General features: G+C 35.2%; 3 protein-coding genes and 1 long non-coding RNA gene across 9 annotated transcripts; all 4 read right to left on the reverse strand.

The window, feature by feature from the left end:
- Window positions 1-5,646: 5,646 nt before the first annotated feature.
- On the reverse strand, window positions 5,647-7,035 carry LOC108831734 (uncharacterized). The gene has a single exon (XM_018605255.2). The coding sequence runs from the start codon at window positions 7,033-7,035 to the stop codon at window positions 5,647-5,649; it is 1,389 nt and encodes a 462-aa protein (XP_018460757.2).
- A 1,148-nt stretch (window positions 7,036-8,183) lies between these two features.
- LOC130500872 (uncharacterized) lies at window positions 8,184-8,820 on the reverse strand. The gene is made up of 3 exons (XR_008939383.1): window positions 8,717-8,820; window positions 8,553-8,616; window positions 8,184-8,446 (listed from the first exon to the last, which is right to left on the reverse strand). It is a non-coding gene; the product is annotated as an uncharacterized LOC130500872 (long non-coding RNA).
- A 7,360-nt stretch (window positions 8,821-16,180) lies between these two features.
- LOC108832518 (carboxypeptidase SOL1) lies at window positions 16,181-19,481 on the reverse strand. 6 transcript variants are annotated; one of them, XM_056995794.1, is made up of 13 exons: window positions 19,355-19,481; window positions 18,230-19,074; window positions 17,987-18,029; window positions 17,796-17,891; window positions 17,649-17,679; window positions 17,509-17,555; window positions 17,322-17,417; window positions 17,120-17,242; window positions 16,932-17,036; window positions 16,796-16,842; window positions 16,579-16,704; window positions 16,403-16,505; window positions 16,181-16,310 (listed from the first exon to the last, which is right to left on the reverse strand). In XM_056995794.1, the coding sequence occupies exons 4-13, from the start codon at window positions 17,820-17,822 to the stop codon at window positions 16,233-16,235; spliced, it is 783 nt and encodes a 260-aa protein (XP_056851774.1). In that variant the 5' UTR covers window positions 17,823-17,891; window positions 17,987-18,029; window positions 18,230-19,074; window positions 19,355-19,481; the 3' UTR covers window positions 16,181-16,232. The 6 variants fall into 6 exon arrangements, with proteins under 6 accessions (XP_056851774.1, XP_056851769.1, XP_056851787.1 ...); XM_056995789.1 differs by having other exon boundaries at window positions 17,509-17,565; XM_056995807.1 differs by having other exon boundaries at window positions 16,579-16,718; window positions 17,509-17,565.
- A 528-nt stretch (window positions 19,482-20,009) lies between these two features.
- LOC108832517 (probable inactive leucine-rich repeat receptor-like protein kinase At3g03770) lies at window positions 20,010-21,321 on the reverse strand. Its single transcript, XM_057004015.1, has 5 exons — window positions 21,289-21,321; window positions 20,772-21,015; window positions 20,482-20,696; window positions 20,322-20,412; window positions 20,010-20,269 (listed from the first exon to the last, which is right to left on the reverse strand). Exons 1-5 carry the CDS (start codon window positions 21,319-21,321, stop codon window positions 20,010-20,012), a joined length of 843 nt encoding a protein of 280 aa, XP_056859995.1.
- Window positions 21,322-22,184: the final 863 nt, after the last annotated feature.

Below are 22,184 nucleotides of genomic sequence, written 5' to 3' on the forward strand. Positions count from 1 at the left end.
TGGAGGACACATCCTACTTCTTTCTTCGAAATAGTTCTTAAGGACTATCAGAGTACACTTAATTAATTAAATAATCAAATAAGCATCCCAAATCAGGTGTTGGGTTAACTGTGCTCTTATATATATTGATTAGCTAGTTTTTTTCTTTTCAACATTAGCTAGTTTCTACATATATTAATGGCTACACTCAAAGAAGAAAAAAAAAGCTAGATAGCTACTGGTGTACTGATAATAATAAGAACACACATTCTTATGAATTGAAATAGGTAAATCAAATGGTGTTGAATTCATTAATGAATGTCTTCCACCGATACTTAAAGTGGTAGCTAGAGAATCTTTGGAACTTCTTAAAACGTAGCATCAGAAATTAGATCGTTATATGTCACGATAAATATGAATTTGTTATAGTCAATTTTAATCTCATTCACACTGTTCCTCAAGGAGTTTATGACGTTGTTATATCTCCGTTGGTTGACAAAACAAACCCAGTCTTGAAATTAAACTTTCCGTCGATTTTGTAAATAATCGCATGTCGGCCCTCGGCGTTTCTACTGTTGAGTTGATTTTGTCTTGCCCCTCTCTTAATTTGTGATATATTTTTTAGTCAAATTATTGTTGTAAGCTTATTGGTGGGGTCCCTTAATATATGGTACAACATTGCATGCATGCATTTCACATAAATCATGTCAGCTAATTCATATTTACAAAACAGTACCGTCAATGTTGTATTCGCTTCCAAGTTCCAATGTCTAAACATCGTGTGTAGACCAGACCACTTGGTTTTGGAATTTGGCATGCATGAGTGATTTACTGTGGACTTGCAAAATCTTGTTTACTAAGGAGTCGCTCACTTCTGAGATTTGATCTAGCGGTGCTAAATCTTTTTTAAAAAATGAAAAGAAAAAACGAATATGAACATTTATTGACGTGAGGGCGTATACAGAGGGGAACGGGAAAGAAGAGAGACGGATGAAAGCAATAAAGAAGATGGACAGCGTCACAGCCCTGGCCTGACCACTCTGTCTTCTTCATTTGCTTTGTACGACAAAGTATTATTAATCGGTCATGGAATCCCATTAATTATGTCCTTCATTTACTAGAAGTAAATGTTAAAACTGTAGAGGAAAATGCTAGAAAGAGTGATTGATGAACCCAAATCTAATAAAATCAGTCAAATATATAAAGTCAGAGAGAAAATATGTTCAATCTTTTCCGTTCATTTCTTACTGAATGGGAACATTTTTGAATATATTCTACCTTTTTTTTTAACACTGGATTTCATTAAGAATCAGAGGCTAGGCTTAACCTCAAAACAGAGGAGAAACCAGCACTAAGTAACAGAATTCAAAGAAACAAAGAAAAACAAAAAGCAGACCCATCGAAACAAAGACAGGGAGAGAAAGTGAGACTACCAGTAGGCAGCTTAAACAAAACACATCTCCAGAAAAGAAAGGGGACAGAAGGCAATAAAGACGAGAAATATGCAGGCCTCAATCCTCCATACCAGTGGATGGAACAATTTACGTAGAGCTCGAGGAACCCAATGAAGCTTCTTTTAACAGAAGATCGTTCAACCATAAAGGTCCCCCTGACGCCACATAAGACTGAGAGCGGAGGTCCGAGGTCACACTAGTAGCAATAGACCGCGCAGCCACATTCCTAGGGATCTTGACGAAATCCACACTCCATTCCAGAAAACTCCTAAGACGCCTCATAATGGCTGATATCAAAGCGTGAAACTGGTGGAAGAGCTCCGGACGGAGGAGAGCCATACGTAAATCACAAGATGAAGTTTCAAAGATCACGCGTTGAAAGCGATGGCTTGCCAAGGACTCAACTGACCAGAGCAGAGCTTGGAGCTCCGCAGTTAGAGGAGATGCCAATCTTGGAAAAGCCCTACGACTGTGCAGTGCCACTCTTCCTTCTTCATCACGAGCTATCCAAGCTGCTCCACTTAAGGCAGCATCAGGGACCCAAGATGAGGCTAGGTTGCATTTAATCCAATCCATTGGAGGACGCATCCAGACTTCCTGAACCGTGGGAACTGGTGTCGAAGGGCCTTCCAAGACTGAACTAGGAGACTGGGTCTCTCGCCATATTTCAGCTTCCATAGCCGCTTTATCAAACACAATGGGTGGGGCAAGTCTAGTATGCTCAAAACAGAATTCATTCCTTGCTTTCCATATGTGCCATAGGACCCAAGGAAACATATGTCTAACTCCTGAGGTCAAATTCTTCATCTTGGCGCACTTCATTAGATGAAAAAGATTAAGGAAAACCGAGTTTGACCAAGAGCCAGAAGGAGGCATAGGGATTGCAGAACATGACCACACCTCTTTCGCAAACTTACAATGAAAAAGAACATGAGCAATACCTTCAGAGCCCCTGCCACACGCTGTACACAAGGGATCTATGTTGATACCTCTAGTTCTCAGGCGAGTTCTGACCGCCAAAGCTCCATACAGAACTTTCCACAGAAAGTGTTTGAGTTTGGGAGAGGTTTTGATTTTCCATAGCTCAGACCACAACTTCTTCTCGAGTGGAGGCACCTCAAGCTCCAACGGATTGAGAGTGGCTGCTGCGATCTCTAAGAACTTATAGCCACTCTTCGAGGTGTATTCTCCTGACTTAGTGAAGGCCCAGATAAGTTTGTCGGCTATGTTGGGGTTCTTCCTTGTGCTGAGGATTATCTTAGCGTCACCAGGACTGAAAGTTTGTCGGACTAAGCTCTCATCCCATGAACCCGATTGTTGATCAATGAGGTTTTCTACCTTCAGCGTAAGGTCTACCACTGAGTCAGCCCTGTAGTTTGGGGAGCGCGGGACTTTGTCGATGATCCACTTATCCCACCACACATTAGTGCTTGTCCCATCACCGATTGACTGAACTAAACCTTGTTTGAGCAGGTCGCGTCCATGCAACATGCTTCTCCACGCAAAGGATGGTCGTGAACCCAAGCCACTCTCTAAAAACGAACCGTTCTTGAATTATCTGTGTTTGAGGACCCGAGCCACCAAAGAATCCGGGTTAGTCCAAATGCGTGAAGCATGTTTCCCTAACAGAGCCTGGTTAAACATCTCCAGATCCTTGAAACCCATGCCTCCTTCTTTTTTGGATTTGCATAGTTTTTGCCAAGAAACCCAAGCAATTTTTCTCCTATTAGAGCCACTGATCCACCAGAACTCAGTCATGGCACTAACCAAGCAGGCACAAGTACCTTTTGGTAAGCGAAAGCAAGACATCACATAGATAGGGAGAGAGAGGCATACTGACTTCAGAAGAATCTCTTTGCCGCCATGTGAAAGAGCTTTAGCAAACCAACCATTTAGTCTACCATGAAGTTTACTCCTAATGAAGCTAAGTAATTGCCTCTTAGAACCACTGAAACATTCTGGTAACCCCAAATAGGTTCCTTCGCCTCCCTCTTTATCAATATGTAGGATACCTTGGACCTTGATTCTAACATCCAACGGCACTTTAGAGCCAAAGATCACCGAGGATTTCAGAGGGTTAATCATTTGACCGGAAGCATCACCATATCTTTGTAGACATCTCATGATCTCTGCTGCCTCCAAGGCATTTGCCTTACACATCAAAAGACTATCGTCGGCGAACAAAAGGTGATGCACTGCAGGACCAGAAGCACCCAATTTTATTCCATGGAGCTTCCCGGCGTCAGCTGATGCATTCAACCCGTTAACCAACGCCTCCGCACAGAGTATAAATAGAAAGGGTGATAGAGGATCTCCTTGACGAAGTCCACGCTCTGGTTTTATAAAACCATGTGAAGCACCGTTCAATAAGACTGAGTACGAGACCGTACTAACACATGACATGATCCATCGTACCCATTCTCTAGCAAATCCCATACGCTCAAGTAACGTCTCAAGGAAGCACCATTCTACTCGGTCATATGCCTTAGACATATCTGTCTTAATAGCCATGAAATCCCTAGACACACTCTCCTTTGTACGAAGAGCATGGACCATCTCGTGGGCTATAATGATGTTGTCTGATATAAGACGATCGGCCACAAAGGCTCCTTGAGTTTCAGACACCAACACCGGGAGGATGACCTTGAGTCTATTGCACAATATTTTGGAGATTATCTTATACTGCACAAAGCAAAGACTGATTCGTCTTAAGTCCTGCATCTTATCGGCATGTAAGACCTTCGGGATGAGACTCAATTGCGTATGGTTCCAACCCTCTGGTAACACAGCCGTATCAAAGAAACTCTGCACTTCTCTGGTCACTGCTGGTCCAACAATATGCCAATATTTATGATAAAAAGTGCCAGTAAGCCCATCTTCTCCAGGAGCACTACCACCATTAACACTCAAAGCTGCCTTCTTTATTTCATCCTCCGTGACTGGAGCAATGAGATTTGCATTCATCTCATCTGACACCCGCCCTTGGAAGCCATCAAAGAGTGATTCTAGCTCGTAAGGGTTGGAGCTGAGGAAGAGCTCTCTGAAATACTCAGTAGCTATTTCTCCTTTAGAACCTTCAGAGAAATGCTCATTACCAAGATGATCATAAAGCATGAGAAGCCGGTTCTGAACCTTCTTCCCTTTAACCACATTGTGGAAGTATTTTGTGTTGCGATCACCTTCTCTAAGCCATTCCTCTTTACATTTTTGCCTCCAATACCTCTCCTCATCTTTATAAGCCTCTGCTAATTGCTTCTTGATGCGTTTTAGCACAGCACGGATTGGATAGAGTTTTGAAATCTCCTTCTCCAAAGCTGCTTTAAGTCTCAGTATACGCTCATGAGAGTTAAGGTCCGAGGTTTTTTTCCATTTGGATATGCCTCGACGCACTTGAGAGTTACGGTCCATGATGCTAGCAGGATCACCAGTGTCTCCCCAACTTTGGACAACAACATCCTCAAAACCTTGGCGATGAAAGAGCCTGTTATCCAAGTAGAATCTACCCCTTTTGAGTTCTCTCTGTTCTAGTACAAACCCGATCATCAAAGGCCTATGATCTGATCCCCACATGTCACCATACTCTACTCCCGATCTTGGGAACAAGTTGAACCACTCATCATTTCCAAAGCACCTATCAAGGCGACATTAGACCCACACCAACTCTCTCCAGCCTCCCCATGAGAGTACATTACCGGAGCTACGGAGTTCTCTGATTTTGCAGCTTCTCGCCATATTACGAAAATCCCAAAAACTCGATTCCTCTCTTACAGCACCGCCTAACTTGTCCTCATTTGACATCAATTCATTAAAATCACCAGCCAGCAACCAAGCCTCATTCCTCCGAAGCCCAATCTCCACTAAACGATCCCAAACTTCTTGACGCCTTTCTCTAACTGGATCTCCATAAACACAGGAGAGAAAGAAAGACATTGAACGCATTGTAATCTTCAAGTCAATGATCCTCTTATCACCTGAGAGAACCTCATCTCCGTAACTGTTTTTCCAAAAAACCGTCAAGCCTCCACTTAGACCAAGAGGCTCAACCGTATAGATACCATCGTAACCCAAACTTTTTGTAAATCTTCCATGTAACCAAACTTTTGCTTTGTTTCCATCAAGAACATAATATCCGGGAAGAAGTTGCGACGAACTTCCCAAATAATCGGAACTGCCTCCGAGCTTCCTGCTCCTCGACAGTTCCAGCACCAAACACTCATTGGAACTGCAGCGGCTTCACACTGGAAGCCACCGTATTAGTAGATGGAACTGAAGGTTTTTTTGCTGGAGATTGATTGACAGATTCCGGCTTCCGTTTACCACTGATCTCCTTAAGAGCAAACGGAGTACCTGAACTGTTGAGAGAACTTTTCCCAGTTTGAGATTTTCTCTTCCAAGACGGAGGCCTGCGGCGAGCTTGCTTACCCTCCTTACTACCCCCGGCAGGAAGGACACAAGATGTGCCAACCTGAAAATCCGTAGAGATAGCAAGGTTGGGATCACCAGTGTTGGCAGATAGGGCAGAGTCAGACACTTCGTGTTCATTGATCTCAGTAGTCAGGATTGGTAAGGACGACGAAATGCGTGGATGTTTGTGTGGATTCTCATCGGTCTCCTTTTCAGCATAACTGAAAACATGCCCCTTCCCTTTATCAAGGTTCGAGGTGAATCTAGTGAGCGTAGCAACATGAGATCTCCCTTGATCCTCGATAGATTGCTTAACTCGTTGGATCCTCGCTAATCTCTCTGTGTCATCAGAATGAGAGATATACAGCATCGCCATCTTACGTTCCTCTGGTGGAAGCTCAGGGAACATAGTAGGGAAACCTGGTGGAGCACTTTCACGAGCAGGGCACTTGCTACTCTCAGCACTATCTTCTGAATTCTGCTGCATCAACTCCAGCGCTGGGGCAGGCTCCTTCACGATCTGATGACCTTTCCTCAGAAGTGGGCACTTAGGTTTCTCATGAGTTAGGCAATGACAATGGAAACATCTTTTGTGAATTCTCTCATACTCAAAGCCAATGGTCATTGCGACTCCTTTCTTCACTGTTAGCTTGCGAGAGGCCTTAGCAGGTTTCTCAGTATCAAAAGACACCAGTGCTAGGATGTAATCTTTCTTATGCGAGATCTTAGGGTCGTAGGCTATCTCCAGAACTCGCCCTGTTTCCTTCGCTAAGGCAAACATCGTACCTAGAGTGAAGAAATTCGCTGGTATGTGTCGGATCCGAACCCAAACTTCCATATAACGAAGGAAATCTTCAGGGGGCTCTGGAGTCCAACGCTCAAGAACCATCGTCCAATGATTGTACGACCAAGGACGATCGTTAAGCACCGTTTGGAGGTCTTCTTCACGATCGAAGATAAACTGGAACTTATCGCACGACAGAGCAATACCTCTGACCCTACCAACCAGACGCCAGGCAGTGGGCATGTAATCAATCATCCTGTCCATATTTTGGCAGTCGGGGTTTAGGAGTTTCCCAAGCAAACTCAGAGCGTTATCATCAAGGACCCTAAAGGTAGGGCTATCAGGAAGAGTCAGAGGTTCTTCTTCCTCTTCAAGAGACATGGATTTGAGGCTCCGATGGAGTGAGTCAGCCATAGATGCACAAGACAGCCGATTAATTGGCAGAGACAGTCGACGGAGGCGAAAGTTCTTGGGGAGGACGTCAGAGCAAATCAGTGCATATCTTCCGCTAATGAGGCAAAACTCAACAATTATGCAAAGAGAATTCATCAAGAAAAAGAAATAAAATAAATCAGAGAGTGGAAAAGGCAAGAAAATTTCAATCTGCGAATATCTTGCTTCGCAAGAAAGGAAAGAGGAGGATTTAGGGGGAAAAATAGAATAAACTTTCGAAGAGAAAAGGAAAAAACCGTGGCAATAGCCGGCTGGTGGTCCACTCAAAGACGAGGGAGAGATATTTAAAAAAGGAAATACCATTGTAATTGTCCATTGGACTCATTTCAAGGAAATGAAAAGTTGACAAAAAAAAAGTTATGTTTTTTGAAAGAAAAAAAATTGATTAACTGTTATTGAATGGTATTTCACTTAGTTAATGATGAATCCATTCGTTTTCCTTACTAAAGAATGGATAACGACTGAAACCGAAGATGGATGGTATACTAATTTTCCATGGTAGCATAGTTACGTTCCTCGAGACAACGGTTGTAGTTTGTAAATGGTCACCATGAAGATTTCAGGTTCCACTTTTCACACTAAAAACTATTTTGATATCTTAAACTATAAAGGAGACTTCTTTGGAAGCTCAGCCTACCGCAAAGGGATGAGATTGGCTCATTACCGGCGGACCGAGCATAAATTCTCAGATCATCGTCCGGTTACAGCAACATACATGGCTGAAGTCGAGGTGTTTTCCGCAAGAAAGCTTCAGCGAATGTTGACATTTACGGATGCAGAGACAGAAGACGAGGCACTTGTGGCCGTAGTCGTTTAAATGAAGAAGAAAACTAAAATTGGGTGTTTGTTGTTGTTTGATCATGAAGTATTGATGGCATAGTTTGCCAATGTGATATTTTTCCTTCGGATAGTTTTAGTCTCACGTATCCCATTTTATATTACTAACACTGATAAATTGGTAATAATAGATGAGATGGAACAGCAAACAACAAGATAGAACAACTATTTCTGCACTTGTATGATTTTATATAAAATGTTTAATAGGCAACAACTACACGAGGAAGTGTCTTTTTTGCTTATTAGAGTAAAAGAGTTTAATCATACTGTTGTTGTTGATCTCCTAGAGGATTGTCTTTGCTTCCACAGGTTAGATCTCACTCTTATTTGCAACAAAAAGAACAGGAAAGCTATAACCACCACAAGCGCAAACGTGATTCCGTTATTAGTCTCGGTGAAAAAGCGCATTAGAAGAAGCGGCTGCCCGTAGCTACTACAGTCACAGCTGCTCCTCAGAAGTTTGCCTCTGTGACAGCGTTTTCGCCTAACCAAACGCTTGTCGTTTTCGGTTTGTATCCAGGAGACGACGCTGTGACTGCAAATCAGAAGATTGAAACTCAAAATGATGCAAAGTATTCAGCAATAACAAAATAATCAATCACACATATTTTAAAGCTGAATGTGAGAAAAGAACATTAGACCTTCATATATCTGTCCAGGTTCGAGCAACCGGTGGTAGTCTGCGTACGCTTGATGGGCTTTAACCTGGAGAGCATAAGTATTAGGATGACTACAGAAGAACTAACAACATTTTCCCCATTTTGGAACAAGAAAATTTCATAGGACAATGTTAATATGCGTATACCGTATAGTTGATTCCCTTGACCACAACAAGTCCAGGCAGTGGCTTCCCCTGGTCTAGCGAAAAGATCCGTCCATGAACTCCTGTCTAATGCAAGGAGAGAAGAGCGGGGTCTTAAAATAAACGATAGAAAAATACAAGAGGATGCAGGCAAATGCACCAAACGCAATCTTCTACTGTACTTATTTAAGCTTAATACTAGATGGTATATTTTTTGTTTTAAATTTAATTTTTGATATTTGTTTTTTTCTTTCTGATTATATTTGTATTTTTAATCATATTTGTGTTTAAATTTTAGTCAAAATATGTTATATTAAATAATAGCAATTTAAAATTTATACATGATTTAAATTTTAAATTATTATTTTTAAATTCCTGTATTTAAAAAAAATATGACTTTTTAAATTTTTATTTTTAAAATACTTTGTGGGTCGACGGGTAGCCACGATCCAAAATCAACCAACCCATACTCACCCCGCATAAAAAAAACTCATAACCAGCATCCGTAAATCGATTCTTCAAATAGTTGGACCAAAAATAATTATTTAGTGAAAGGGTCCAACAACTTTTTTAAGTAGATTTTTTGGTAATGATTGCCTTTTAATAGTATAGATTATCAGATATTTTCTTCTGTTTATCCATATTTAATAATTATTTTGTATGTCTCATAGAATAATCTTAATTTAATTTTAAATATCTTAATTTAATTTTTTAATTTATAAATAAATTAATTAACATACGTTGAATATTGTTGTAAGAAAAACGTAAGTTAAATATTTACCTTTTTATATTCAAATTTAAAAATTTAAAGTATGTTAAAAAAAGATCTTATAAAATTTCAAATATATCTAGAGCGTATGATAAGAAAATGGAGGATTTGAAGTTAAAGTGTTGCCAGTTACCGAGGATATTTTACTTTTACATACTTACAGCTTTGGATCCAAAGAAAATATATTGGGTCGACGATCTATTTCCCCACGATAACTATCATATAGCATCAGATCCCCACCAAACTATGACCTCGTGCTAGATCTCAACGAAATAATAGTTGTAGATGTATTTCTCCATGAATTGATAGTTTGAAACTTAATTACCCATAAACCAATTATTTTAATTGGTTTACTTATTTTAATTGGTTTACTTTTAACCAAATAATTTTAAATCAATTAAACGAAAAAAATTAAATACATATAGATATATTATTTTTACTTTAAAAAATAAAAGTTTATGTTTAATAATAACAAATTATTTTCAATTTTCTAAATATATAAAAAATAGCTATATAAAGAGAAATAAATAATTAAAATCATATACTACAAATTAATCTATAAAATTATTTAAAAATTGGAGTCATTTATTTAGATAACATGGTTTACTTAATCTGTAATATATAAAAGAATCGATAACATGTAATTTTAATTACAGTAAGTCGACTATTTTTTCATCATTTAAATAAGAAGTTATAAAAATATAAATAAAATAAAAATATCAGTAATTTTCATAAGTAAATACAAAAATAAAAATTAATTCATGTTTTGCGTTTGTAAACCAAGGATCACAATTTTTATATAAAAACATCTACTTACAATCATAGACAAATATTTAATATATGTAAAATAAATTACTTTGATATGTGAATAAAATTTTATTTTATTTATTATATATATATATATATATATATATATATAAATAAATTACAATTATTTAACTCTTTTATATGTTACAAATTAAGTAAACCATATTATCTAAATAAAGGACTTCAATTTTTTAAATAAGTGTTATAGATTGTAGTATATGATTTTTATTATTTATTTCTCTATATATAGTTAATTTCTTATATATTTAGAAAATTGAAAATTATTTGTCATTATTAAACATAAACTTTTTATTTTTTTAAAGTGAAAAATAATATATCTATATATATTTTTTAAATTTAGTTTTTTTTAATTGATTTAAAATCATTTGGTTAAAATTAAATCAATTAAAATAAGTAAACCAATTAAAATAATTGGTTTATGGGTAATTAAATTCTAAACTATCAATTTAGGAAGAAATACATCTACAACTTTTATTTCATGGAGATCTAGCACTAAGTCATAGTTTGGTGGAGATGTGGTGCTATATGATAGTTATCGTGGGGAAATATGTTTCTCCGATCATCTCAAAGAAAATCAAAATGATATCAAAAGGGCCCAATAGATTTCTGTAATAAACTTTTGGTGGATAAATATAAATTTAACTTTCTGTTAGTTATTTGTTAAGTTTCCGGATTTATATGCCTACCACAGATATGTTATCCTTTTGAAATCTTTCTTTTTTTGTGTCATCAATTCATTAATTTACACAAAATCTTCCCTAAACATACTCTCATTTATTAAGTTGGTGGGTTATGAGTTTACAAAAATAAAAGTTTGTGGATTATGTTTTGTTTCTAACTGCGACATTTTAGTTTCATATGGTTTCTTTAAAAAAAAGTTATATGGGTTCTAAAAGAATTAACAAAGTCTTCTAGATATCATAGACCGTCATATGTAAACCTGTTTATGCCCATGGTAGAAACCATTAATTCAATTGTACAAAGATATGAAATTATAAGGATGGTAACTGTTTAAATAAAACGTTTAAATGACTGTTATAAGATTTGTCCAAAACAAAAAAAAAAAGACTTTGAGAAGACACTGGTTGGTATACCTAATCTCCAGAACTCTCGTGATTTCTTATAAAGCTCTGGAAAACATATAGAATGATAGAATTGTACGTATAATAATATTAATATCTAAAGCATATTAAACAGGGTAGAATAAATTGAAAAAAGTGGTTAAGATTTGATTTTAAACAAATCCAACGATTTCACAGAAAAATAAAAGTAGTTATTTTAGTTAAAAAATAAAAGTATTAAATAAAAATAATAGTCTAAAAATAATTCAGTGGCATATAATGGTAAATATTGTTGAAACAGAAAGTCATCTCAAAAAATGGCATTTTGTTGTAATAGCATAGATTGTGTTGGTGGGAGATGTAGTTGGCTAAAATCAAATAATGTTGCACTAAATTAGGTATATTAGTTTGAATATAAACAATTTAGTGATTGATTAGAGGAATTTAATAAAAAGCATATAATTAAAATATATCAATGACATGGAACGGTAAATACTATTGAAAACCAAGAGTACCTCAAAAAAAAGGTCTTGTGTTTTAATAGTATTGAGTAGATTTTGATCCGCCATTTGAAAGGGCGGGTATATTTTTGTTTTAGAATTTTAATTTTCATATATGTGTTTTTTGTAATCATATTTATATTTTTATTTGTAATCATATATGTGTATAAACCTTAATAGAAATCTATTTTAAAAAAATAACAACAATTTAAAAGTTGCTCTAGCATATGATTTTATTAGTTGTAAACATATGCAAATTTCTTTGTAATCATATTTACTTGTTCTAGATATTGACCCGCGGGTATAATCATAGGTTGTATATTTTTTGTTTCTGTAAAATATAATGTTTTTCTGTAACTTTTTAATATGATAAAGAAATTTAATTTATATACTGTTATATAAAGTAGGGTTATCCTAACGTAGTGGTTAGTGTATATCCACAGAAAAACTTAGGGCTATATAACGTGTATTAACATATGGTTAATTTTTTCTTACTTGTTGATAACTGTCGTAATGTAGTGGTTAGTGTTTAAATAAAATAAGATACATTTACATGAAATGAATAATAAGTGGCTCCATAAATAAAAAGAATTAATAATTGGACAGAACATTTATCAGTAGATCATCTTTTAATAGAATAGATAACAATATTAATTTATTTTTGTTATTAATAGCTTATTATAAATATATATTTCTATATATTTTAGATTTAGAGTTTAATTTTCAAATATGTTGAACACTCAAAATCTTTAAACATTTACACTGAACCGACAAGTTTTTTTTGCACTGCAAGTACTTATAACTTGACAAAATAATTATAATGACACTGATTAATTTTTCTAAACCATGAACTGGTATTTTAGTACGTAAATCCACAAGTAAACTTGATCCACACTTTCAAAGCGCATAATTATTTTCGAAGTAAACCAAATCTATATGATATAAAATTTGTATTTTAGATTGTTTATCTACATTTAAATGTTACACATGAAGAGTTATATTCAACGTTCTGAAATCCAATCCGGATCCGTGATTAAACTGGTAAAACCGGTGACCTTATATGTAAATCCGGTTTGGTTTAAAAAAAAAACTTGTTACTAAAAATTTATAAAACCAGCAAAAAGTTCTAAAACCTGAAAATTAGAAATCTTATTCATATGTATTTTCTTATAAAAACATTTTTTTGAAGTATCTATAATTAACTTAAATTTTACATGAATATAATATTATGAAAATAAGATGATTCATATATATAGTGCTCCTCATATCAATTATAGTAATATTTTATAACTTTAAATTCTAGTAAATTTTTAAATTTTTATATTGTTAAAAAATATTTTATTAATATATTTTCAGTATTATTATATAAATTAACTATTGTTATTCAACCCGTCTCATACTTGATAAATATATGAAATTATTTTGTTATTCTAATTTATATATATATATATATTAAAATGAAATTGTTTATTAGTTTATATATTGTTTCAATATCTGTTTAATAAGTTTAATTATATTGCGAAACTCATGTATGTATTTTATTCATTTATAATTTAAAATAGCTATTAAATGGTTAAGTTACTTTATATTTATTAATTGGTGTAATTATTTAATTATGGATATAAAATGTGTATATAGAAATATATATATAAATTTTATTTCTTATAATATAAATGTAAAATGAATTAAGATTCGTTTTTAATTATAGTTAATATTGATTATGACTTGAGATATTTAAAAGTAAATATTAAAAGAAATAATTATTTTGATTTTAAATAAAGATATTGTAAAAATGTAATCTTAGAAAAAGATTCTTAAGAATATCGTTTTAGATATATCTTATCTTTAAAAATTAAAGTAACTGGTTAGATATGATAGATATTTCATGATAATTAAGTTAGTTGTAAGAGAAATAATACGAAATTAAATAAATGTAACAGTCCAACCTAAACTATTTGCATATTGAATAAAAATATCTCCTGTTTTAATAATATTGATTCAGATAATTAAGTGATTATATATGTTCAGCTAAAGAAATAAATATTAATCGTTAGGTTTTTACAATTAGTTCCCATCAGTGGCGGAGCCAGAACTTTTTTCTACCGGGATCAAAAAAGAAAATATAAAACATATATAAAGTATAACAAAATTCACAAATGTAATTTTGCATTCTAGAATTATGTATTCTTTATAAGTTTACATTCAAAATTACAAAAGTAAAAAAATTGTAAAAAAAACAAATTTTTACCTCATTTTTAAATAGTAAAATCATATTATAATATTTTTTCCAATACTATGCAATAAATTAACATAATTATCATCATCTAGTAAATAAGAAATTTCAAAACAAATCTATTATTTATTTGATAAACTAAAATAATTAATTTAAAATTTTATAAAATTTGAAGTTAAACTACTCAAATTCTATAGTTAAAAAATCTTAAAATTTTTAAAGTTAATTATAAGTAAAGTTCATAAAGTATAAAATATAGAAAAATTAAAAGAAAAAAAATAAACTCAAAATGAAGAGATAAAGACAGATCTTTAAAGTTGTATTCTGAACTTTATGTTTTCTAAAACAAAAATAAACTAATTAATTTTAATTAACTAACAAAAGTTAGTGATTATTGCTATATTTAAATTGGACTTAAACTTATTATGAACCCAACTTTAGTTAATGGGAATTGATTTCCATGTGAACTCATTTAGTCATTTAGTTAGATAATTATATTTTATCATTTTGTTTCTAGTGTGTTTGAATTTTTGTGGAATCAGAAATCATATTTTCATGGGGTCAATACATTATTTATCTAAAGGAATACATTTTTTTTCAAAATGAGGTGGAGTCAGCTGACCCCCCTACCCTCTTCTTACCTCCGCCCCTGGTTCCCATGATCTAATATAGAAATATTAAAGATGATATGCATTTTATTATAAAATATTTTCATTATTGTTAATATTTTCTGTTATTGACATATGGAAGATATTCAACTATAATGACTGCCTGGATATTTTACAAAAGATTATCTTCGACATTTTAACTATGCAAAAACTGACAATATTTCCTCTTTCTATTTTTCTAGTTTTCAAAACAAATCTACAAATATAATGATTGGTCGTGTAATATGCATTGTTATCAATTCAAATCGGTAGTTATCCATATATGTAGGTTTATAGCTTATCTTTAATAGATTACTGAAAATATTAATAAAAACTATTTGAGGTTTAGGGTTTTGTAGATTATAGGTTATTGAGTTATGATCATGCTTATTGATTTTTTTTTGAAACCATGATCATGCTTATTGATGCAGACCATAAACAAAACTAATGATGTAATATTAAGTTTTGCATGAGAAAATAATATATTCGTATACAGTAAAAATTGTGAAACTTCCAAATATTAAAGTATGATTCTGTTAATATATGTTACAATTTCATGATTTGGAATAGTGCAACTTGTAGAACATATTAAGCTTTATGCGGGTATAATAGTATGTAAATTTGAAAACAATGAAATGTTTAAACGTGAATGTTGAATGTTCCTGATGGGGTAAGATTAATTATACAAAAAAATAACACATTTACGTTATAAGAAATAAAAATCGATGGATTCACTTCAGTATAATCAATTCAAATAATATAATATGACTAAAGGTTTTAAATTTTGATATATATTAATTTATATAACCACCGATAGAAAGGATTTCATATAATAATTACACATATTTAATTAACTAAAGAATTGAAAAAAAATACACAAAATTAGGAGATGGTTTGTTGGGATTTTAAAATAAAAATAAAAATATTTAATTCAAAGCATAGATTAAAAATAGTCAGTGGCACGAGCTGGTAAATATTTTAAAACTCCAAGGGTTCCTCGAAAAAGGTCATTTGGTTTTAATAGTATAGATTAGTTACAAAATGCACTGATTTTATTTTAAAAATTTACTCCCTCCGTTTCATAATACTTGATGTTTTGCCATAGTGCACAAAGATTAAGAAACTTAATTTTCTTTAAAAAAATACTATTATATATATAATTTAAAAATCATTCAACCAATTATAAAAATAACTGTAAAATCTAAGTGGTTGAGCAGTTTCCAATAAAATTAAAATTAACCTTAAAACATCAAAACATCATCTATTTTGAAATAACAAACATCTTCTAAAACATCATTTAATATAAAACGGATGGAGTATTTATCTCAAATACTAGTTGGTTAAGTAAGTGTAATTAGTAATATCATAAATGCATTTCATGTGAAAAATGTCAAAGGGATACTTTTTGGGAAACGGAGAGTCTTAAAAATGTGTGAAAAATGTGTAAAAAGATTAAAATGTTGAGTTCTGAAAAACAATGATTAAAACATTGATAGCTTGACTATGCTTGCAACAAGATTCAGCATGCTCTTTCTGTTGTACTCCCAAATCGTGGGAAGCTGAATAAGAGATACAAACTGTATCAGCTAACTGCTTCGTACAATCCATGGAGAAACAGGTTAACACATATGAATATATATAAGACTTAGACCTCTGAGGCACGAGGCCACTTGTTGTCACTTATCTCCAAAGTCAATTCAAAGCATCCTCCATGTATGTAATTCCAGTCTTGCATACCACCGTAAATAGAGTACCTGCAGAGCGTTTTGCTTAATACACTCATGTGTTGGAGAAGACAGAGGAAGTAAGATCAAATGTGATACATACCAGGATGCTCCATTCGTGATGCCTTCCTCAAACTCTTTGCTGAAAGACATGTTACGGTGAGATTTGCTATATAGACGTGCCAAGAACCGGAACGTCTGATCATCAGGACACCCATAATAGTATTTCCTGAACGATAACAGCTACATGGTTTATTGCATTGCACAAGGGATCAAGCATAAATATTTACAATCAATTTGAAGAGGAGCAAGCAAACTACCTCTTATCGTCAGTACCATCCCATGGAAAATTTGCTACCAGGGCACCCTGTAACAAACCAAAGTTTTAACATATAAAACACCTCAGAGATTCTTCAAAGTAAACTACCAAGCTGGACAAGCTGTCTGGATACTTACCCCATGCAAAGTAGCCGAGGCTGTGAATCGTATCTCTCTCAGCCAAGTCATAATAGCCGTAGTTTCAGGTTGCCTCAAACTCAAGTCTTCATTTATGGGAAAGAACTGCGACATTAGGTAATGTGTTAAGCAGCCAAACGTGACTCATTACTATTAATGAAAGTGAAAAGCACCAAAAGACAAGTCACCTGGTCAGGGAAGTCGCGATTTAGATCAACATTGTTTGCGTTATTACGTTTCCTGACTGAAAAGCCATCTGGATTCAGTGATGGTAATATATGAAGGTGGACATTTTCCACAATCAACTTAGCCTGCATACCAACATAGATCACATCAGTATATGCCCAGAACAATTTTTCTTATAGCAGTTTTATTGAAGTTATAAATTACCAGTGGATCCTTCCCATAGTTATCACAAATCCAGTTTGCAAGACGCATCAATAGCTCACGCCCTACAGGTTCGTCTCCATGTACATTCCCAATGTACTGCATGACCATTTATATTCAACTATTTAGATTCATCTATACTCAAAGACTCTAGTAGAGGAAATAGATATATAGAGAGATTTTTTTTAACCTTGAATGCAGGTTCAGCCTCAACCTCTCCAGGCCTGTCTGATATCTCTATGACCCACTAAAAAGGGTATTAACGAGAGTGAGCTTAAGACACGCACTTAGTTAAAACAGTAAGTAAGAAGAGTGTGGTGTTATTATTACCAAAGGAAACCCATTGACACTCTTCCCGATGCTGAAAGCACGTTCCAGAAAACCCTCAAAGAGAGAAATAAAGAACAAAAATCAACAAAACACCATATTTATTAAAGTCAAAGACTTCACTGACTCTCCACCGAGTAATGAATTTACCTGTATAATCTGGAGATCTTGCTGCATCTCTTGGTGAAATCTTTCATCGCTTTCTCGAGATCATCGTTCGTCATGTACCCTCGAGTTAGTTCCACACTTTTGAACAATCAAACACATATAGTATCAGTAACATAAACACTAAGAAACAATACAGTAACAGCTCAAAGAAACCCCTCCAACGAAGACATTACCTCGGTCGAGGCTCTTCTTGCGCAAATAAGTGCCTCGCAGTACCTAAAAAGGTAATACAAAACAAAATTCAAGATTAACTAAAGTCACTGACTATTCAGAAGTAAAGTAACAGTTATGCATATGTCTGAACCGTTAGATATGAATAAATATATGTCTTAAAATTGCTTCTATTGAATATGTCTGAATTTAATAAAGTAATCAATCTGCGAGACATAAAGTATATTTTTTTTTTTGCGGCGGACCTTCCTGGATGTAGTCGGAGCGGCCGCCTCTCGGAAGGAAAAAGCAGATCGCCGTCAGAAAGTGAACGAATCTGAGATTAGATGTACTGATGCAATGGGTTATCTTTCTTGCACCTTCTTTAAGAAAGACCAGAGCTTGGGATGCAATGGGTTATGTTTCTGAACAATTCCTGTCTGGTCTGGATCATCCACCCCATCTTCCAGGATCCTACCAACAATTTTAAGAGTCCAAGTAGGAGGGTTGTCAGCATTTGGATTCCCAGGGATCGTGTTGTTTTGGTTAGCAAAGGAGTTGAAAACGTAGATCCTAAGTGTCTTCTGTACGCAAGGAGGGTTCTTAAGAGCTTCCTGGATGTCAACTTTCTTTCTACTCAGCGCAGCATCGACACGAGAAGCTGTGTGTATAAGGCAAGATAGCTGCCACACGTTCCTGCAAAGACTTCTCAGGAAGCTTCTGTTTCTTCTTACGTGCAGCAGGAGGAGTTAACTTCATTGTCCTCATGGGGGAGATAGTGTTGTTAGGGAAACCACTGACGGTTTCTGCTGGAGCCTCTTCACGTTTAAACTACTTCCAGGAGTGGTGGTCATAGAAGGCGAAGAAGGATTCAAAACACCAATCTCCGGGGCTTGGTTCATTGTCATTGCCTGCTTGTACCTGAGCTTTCATTTGACCATGGACTTTTAGACTGTGCTTGAGCCATGGCCTGAGCTTGACTGAACTGAAACGGAGCTTGAAAGTTAGTTGCCATATGAGACTGAGCAAACCCTCCAGGAACAACCCAGGTCTCCTGAATGGCGAAGGCGCAGAGCCTTGAGGGTTGTTGTTGTTACCAGACATCGGTGCCCTGTAAAATTCAGAAGACACAACACTCTTTTGAAAACTACATTTCAATCTGCTTAGAACCACGAAAAGCGAAGACCTTTACTAATGATTCCCAGTAAACATCTTTAGGTATCGATTAATCTAACTAAACCAAATATCACTTTTGCAGAAATTGAGATGAATGCAGACGCGGATAGATCAGCTACCTAGAGAAATCGGAAGCTTAAGAAAACCCTAAATTTTTTTCTAAGGTTGATGCACAGTTTAATTAGTAAGAATTGATAACACACGAGCTTATTTACCAAATGTATCGAGAAGAAGATTCGCAGCTAATTTTCTTCTGCTGATTCCCCCTTCTTCGCCGGTGTTCCGCCGCTTCTCAGTCGAGAGAGGAGGAAACAACTTGTTCACCGGAGCTATTTTATTTATTGACCGTGTTTAAACCCAACCCGTAATTTCAGAGCCCACAGCGACTGTTCAAAGTTTGACACTATAACATTGGGCCTTAGCCCATTAATATACAAAAACTAGGAACAGCCCAATAGCACAACTATATATGGGCCTATAACCCAGTTAAGCTACTGTGGATTACAAACCCGGTTGAACCGACTGAAATAATTCATCTGTAATTCCGATTTATGATCCGGTCTTGTAGTTGCTTGGGAAAAAAAGAACGAAGATCCAGTCCTGTTTTCGAAAGATTGATAAAATTACAAGAATTGTAAGTTGTAACGTATTATCGAAAACTAACATTTGATAATATGGAAACTACAGTTATGGTACATAATTGGACATTCCTCCTACATGACTTTCACCTTATTCTTGAAGATTGGCAAGTTCTCTCCAACTACAAACTTCAATTAATGACTTCTTAAAGACTAAAATTTTTTTTGTCATGATAGACCAACTTATAAAACTTTACATTTTTAAAGACTCAATAATAAACTAAAAACACTATCAATCAGATTCACGAGGACGTGTCAGATTTGCGTTCAGGGTCAGCGGCAGACTGCATTTGAGTTGCATACTGTAAGTTCCAGAGAACATCTTCGAAGAAGGTCTTGCTGAAGGTTCAAGCAAAACGCACTTGTTGGCTATTGAGAATGAGATGGCAATAGCTAAAGACTCATGCGAGCTCGTTGTTAGCACCGCTGGATTCACTATCTTCCGTCTACAGTCTTGGCTCCCAGATGACGACTGCAAATAAACGTTAACAGCTATTAACCAACTTAGTTTCAACGTAATGATCAATGATCATCAAGGTCTTACCATTTCGTTGAGAAGAAAGGCCTCTCTTTTTGTACTGGGCAATGGTCCTATTAGCCACGTCGTACTTTGACTTGTGTCCTTCTGACTTTGTCTGCAAAGTTGAGTCCTGTCTTAGTATCAAAAGAAAGAGAATACAAAATGAAGCTAAAACAGAGAAAACCTCGAGGAGCTTTTCGTTCTCTTCAATGATGGCAGAGACTCCATAGTCACTAAGCTTTGCAATCTTGTGTTCATCAAGCAAAATGTTGTTCGTCTTCAGCTGATTGTTGAAGGAGCCAGGGATCACACCGGTGTGAAGAAAATGAACTGCCTTTGCTATCTCTATCAGAATCGCTAACCTATTCGGCCACGTCAGGATCTTCTCTGGACAAGACTCTAACAAAGATTCTAACAACATTGAGTTTCCAAGTGCTTATAGATACAAGTTTACTACATATGTCAAAAGCTGACCTGATAGATGTGCATGGTAGGTCCCCCTGGGCATGTACTCGTACACAAGGTAGAGTATGGTCGCTGAAGGTTCGTATCCTAGGTTGGTTTGAGTGCAATGTCCCAAGAAGCTAAGGAGATGAGGATGGTTGAGCTTAGACAAACAATCCAAGTGACCTCTGATACTTTGGTTAGAGAGTTTTCTTGATAAAACTAAACATCTTATCGCTACGGAGCTTCCATTCTCTAATGTTCCTCTGTATAGCTGCAAAGAGACAAAGCAAGCATAGTCAATGGTGTGGCCACAACAAACAATCAACCTTGCCTTAGTTAGATGAAAACATACCTATAAGTCTATAGAATTGCTTCGCTTTATTGATTACCATCCAAGAGTATATATACATGAGGTTATAACCGACTCGGTTAAGATAACGTTAACATCTAAATACATCATTATCACATATTTGTATATATCTCTACTACTGTCATCATTATTTCCAATACTCCCCTTCAGATTGGGAATATGAAAGTTTCTTACTCCAAACTTGAACACAAACGTCACAACTGTCATTTAATAAAGGGAAAAATCGCATTTTTAACCTTCAAGGTGACACCTTCTAGCACTTTAAACCTTCAACTTTTTTCACTAGCACTTCAATACCTCAAGTCTCAAAATCTATCGTATTAAACCCTGAAGTCATTTCCCGTGCTTGAGCCTCCAACCAATTTGACGGTACTGTTCACGGCGTCATCCTCAATAAAAACGTGTGTCGTTTTTTAAAAAAAAACATCATACCTCATTTCTTCCTTTCAGGCTCGATTTGGGGATCTAGGGTTCACTCAAAATCGAGTTTACTCAAAATCGAAAACAAAAGAAGAAAGCTCGATGCTTGGCGACGAGGCCGATTAAGTGATACAAAATTTCATGAATCAAAGCTAAGCAACTATGGGGTACGGGTCCGCGAGTCATCAATTTGATACACTCTTTCAAAATTTCTGAGTTTTCCATTCGTTTTGTCTCTCGAAATTGTGTAAAATTTTAGTAATTGATTACAGGGAAGGAACAGAAATGGTGTTAAAGATTCATTTTGGCGGTTCAATGAGGAAGGTCGATGAAGATTATCAGTACGTTGGTGAAATGGGCACTAAAATGTGGAGTGGAAGATTGACGAGATCACATGGGACAGGTTCAGTCGGTTTTGCAATGAAGATTCACTAACGAGGGCACCACTTGGACTGATTTGGTTCAAGTTGGAGACGGAGGAGATGAAAGAGCTGAAGTATGTATACGGTTGCTTGGATAAGGAGATGTCTACACTCCGTTCTGCGGGTAAACTAGGAGTTGATGTTGTTGAAGTGTTTGTCGAACACATACCAAACACCAAAGAAGAAGAGGAGCGTTCATGTAGTGATGAAGATAAAGTTGTTGACAGA

Source organism: Raphanus sativus, chromosome 2 (genome assembly GCF_000801105.2).
Source record: "Raphanus sativus cultivar WK10039 chromosome 2, ASM80110v3, whole genome shotgun sequence".
Taxonomy (NCBI): Eukaryota; Viridiplantae; Streptophyta; class Magnoliopsida; order Brassicales; family Brassicaceae; genus Raphanus; species Raphanus sativus.

What these genes read in the sequence shown, in the direction of transcription:
- LOC108831734 (XM_018605255.2), bottom strand. Translation starts at nt 7,035, where the DNA reads ATGGCTGACTCACTCCATCGGAGCCTCAAATCCATGTCTCTTGAAGAG.
- LOC108832518 (XM_056995789.1), bottom strand. Translation starts at nt 17,869, where the DNA reads ATGACGAACGATGATCTCGAGAAAGCGATGAAAGATTTCACCAAGAGA. An exon ending in AGGCTGAACCTGCATTCAAG is followed by an intron (nt 17,418 to 17,508) that starts GTTAAAAAAAAT and finishes ATGGTCATGCAG; the next exon opens with TACATTGGGAATGTACATGG. An exon ending in ATCACGAATGGAGCATCCTG is followed by an intron (nt 16,506 to 16,578) that starts GTATGTATCACA and finishes AACGCTCTGCAG; the next exon opens with GTACTCTATTTACGGTGGTA.
- LOC108832517 (XM_057004015.1), bottom strand. Translation starts at nt 21,321, where the DNA reads ATGACAGTTGTGACGTTTGTGTTCAAGTTTGGA. An exon ending in AGAACGAAAAGCTCCTCGAG is followed by an intron (nt 20,413 to 20,481) that starts GTTTTCTCTGTT and finishes TCAACTTTGCAG; the next exon opens with ACAAAGTCAGAAGGACACAA. An exon ending in CCTTTCTTCTCAACGAAATG is followed by an intron (nt 20,270 to 20,321) that starts GTAAGACCTTGA and finishes GTTGGTTAATAG; the next exon opens with CTGTTAACGTTTATTTGCAG.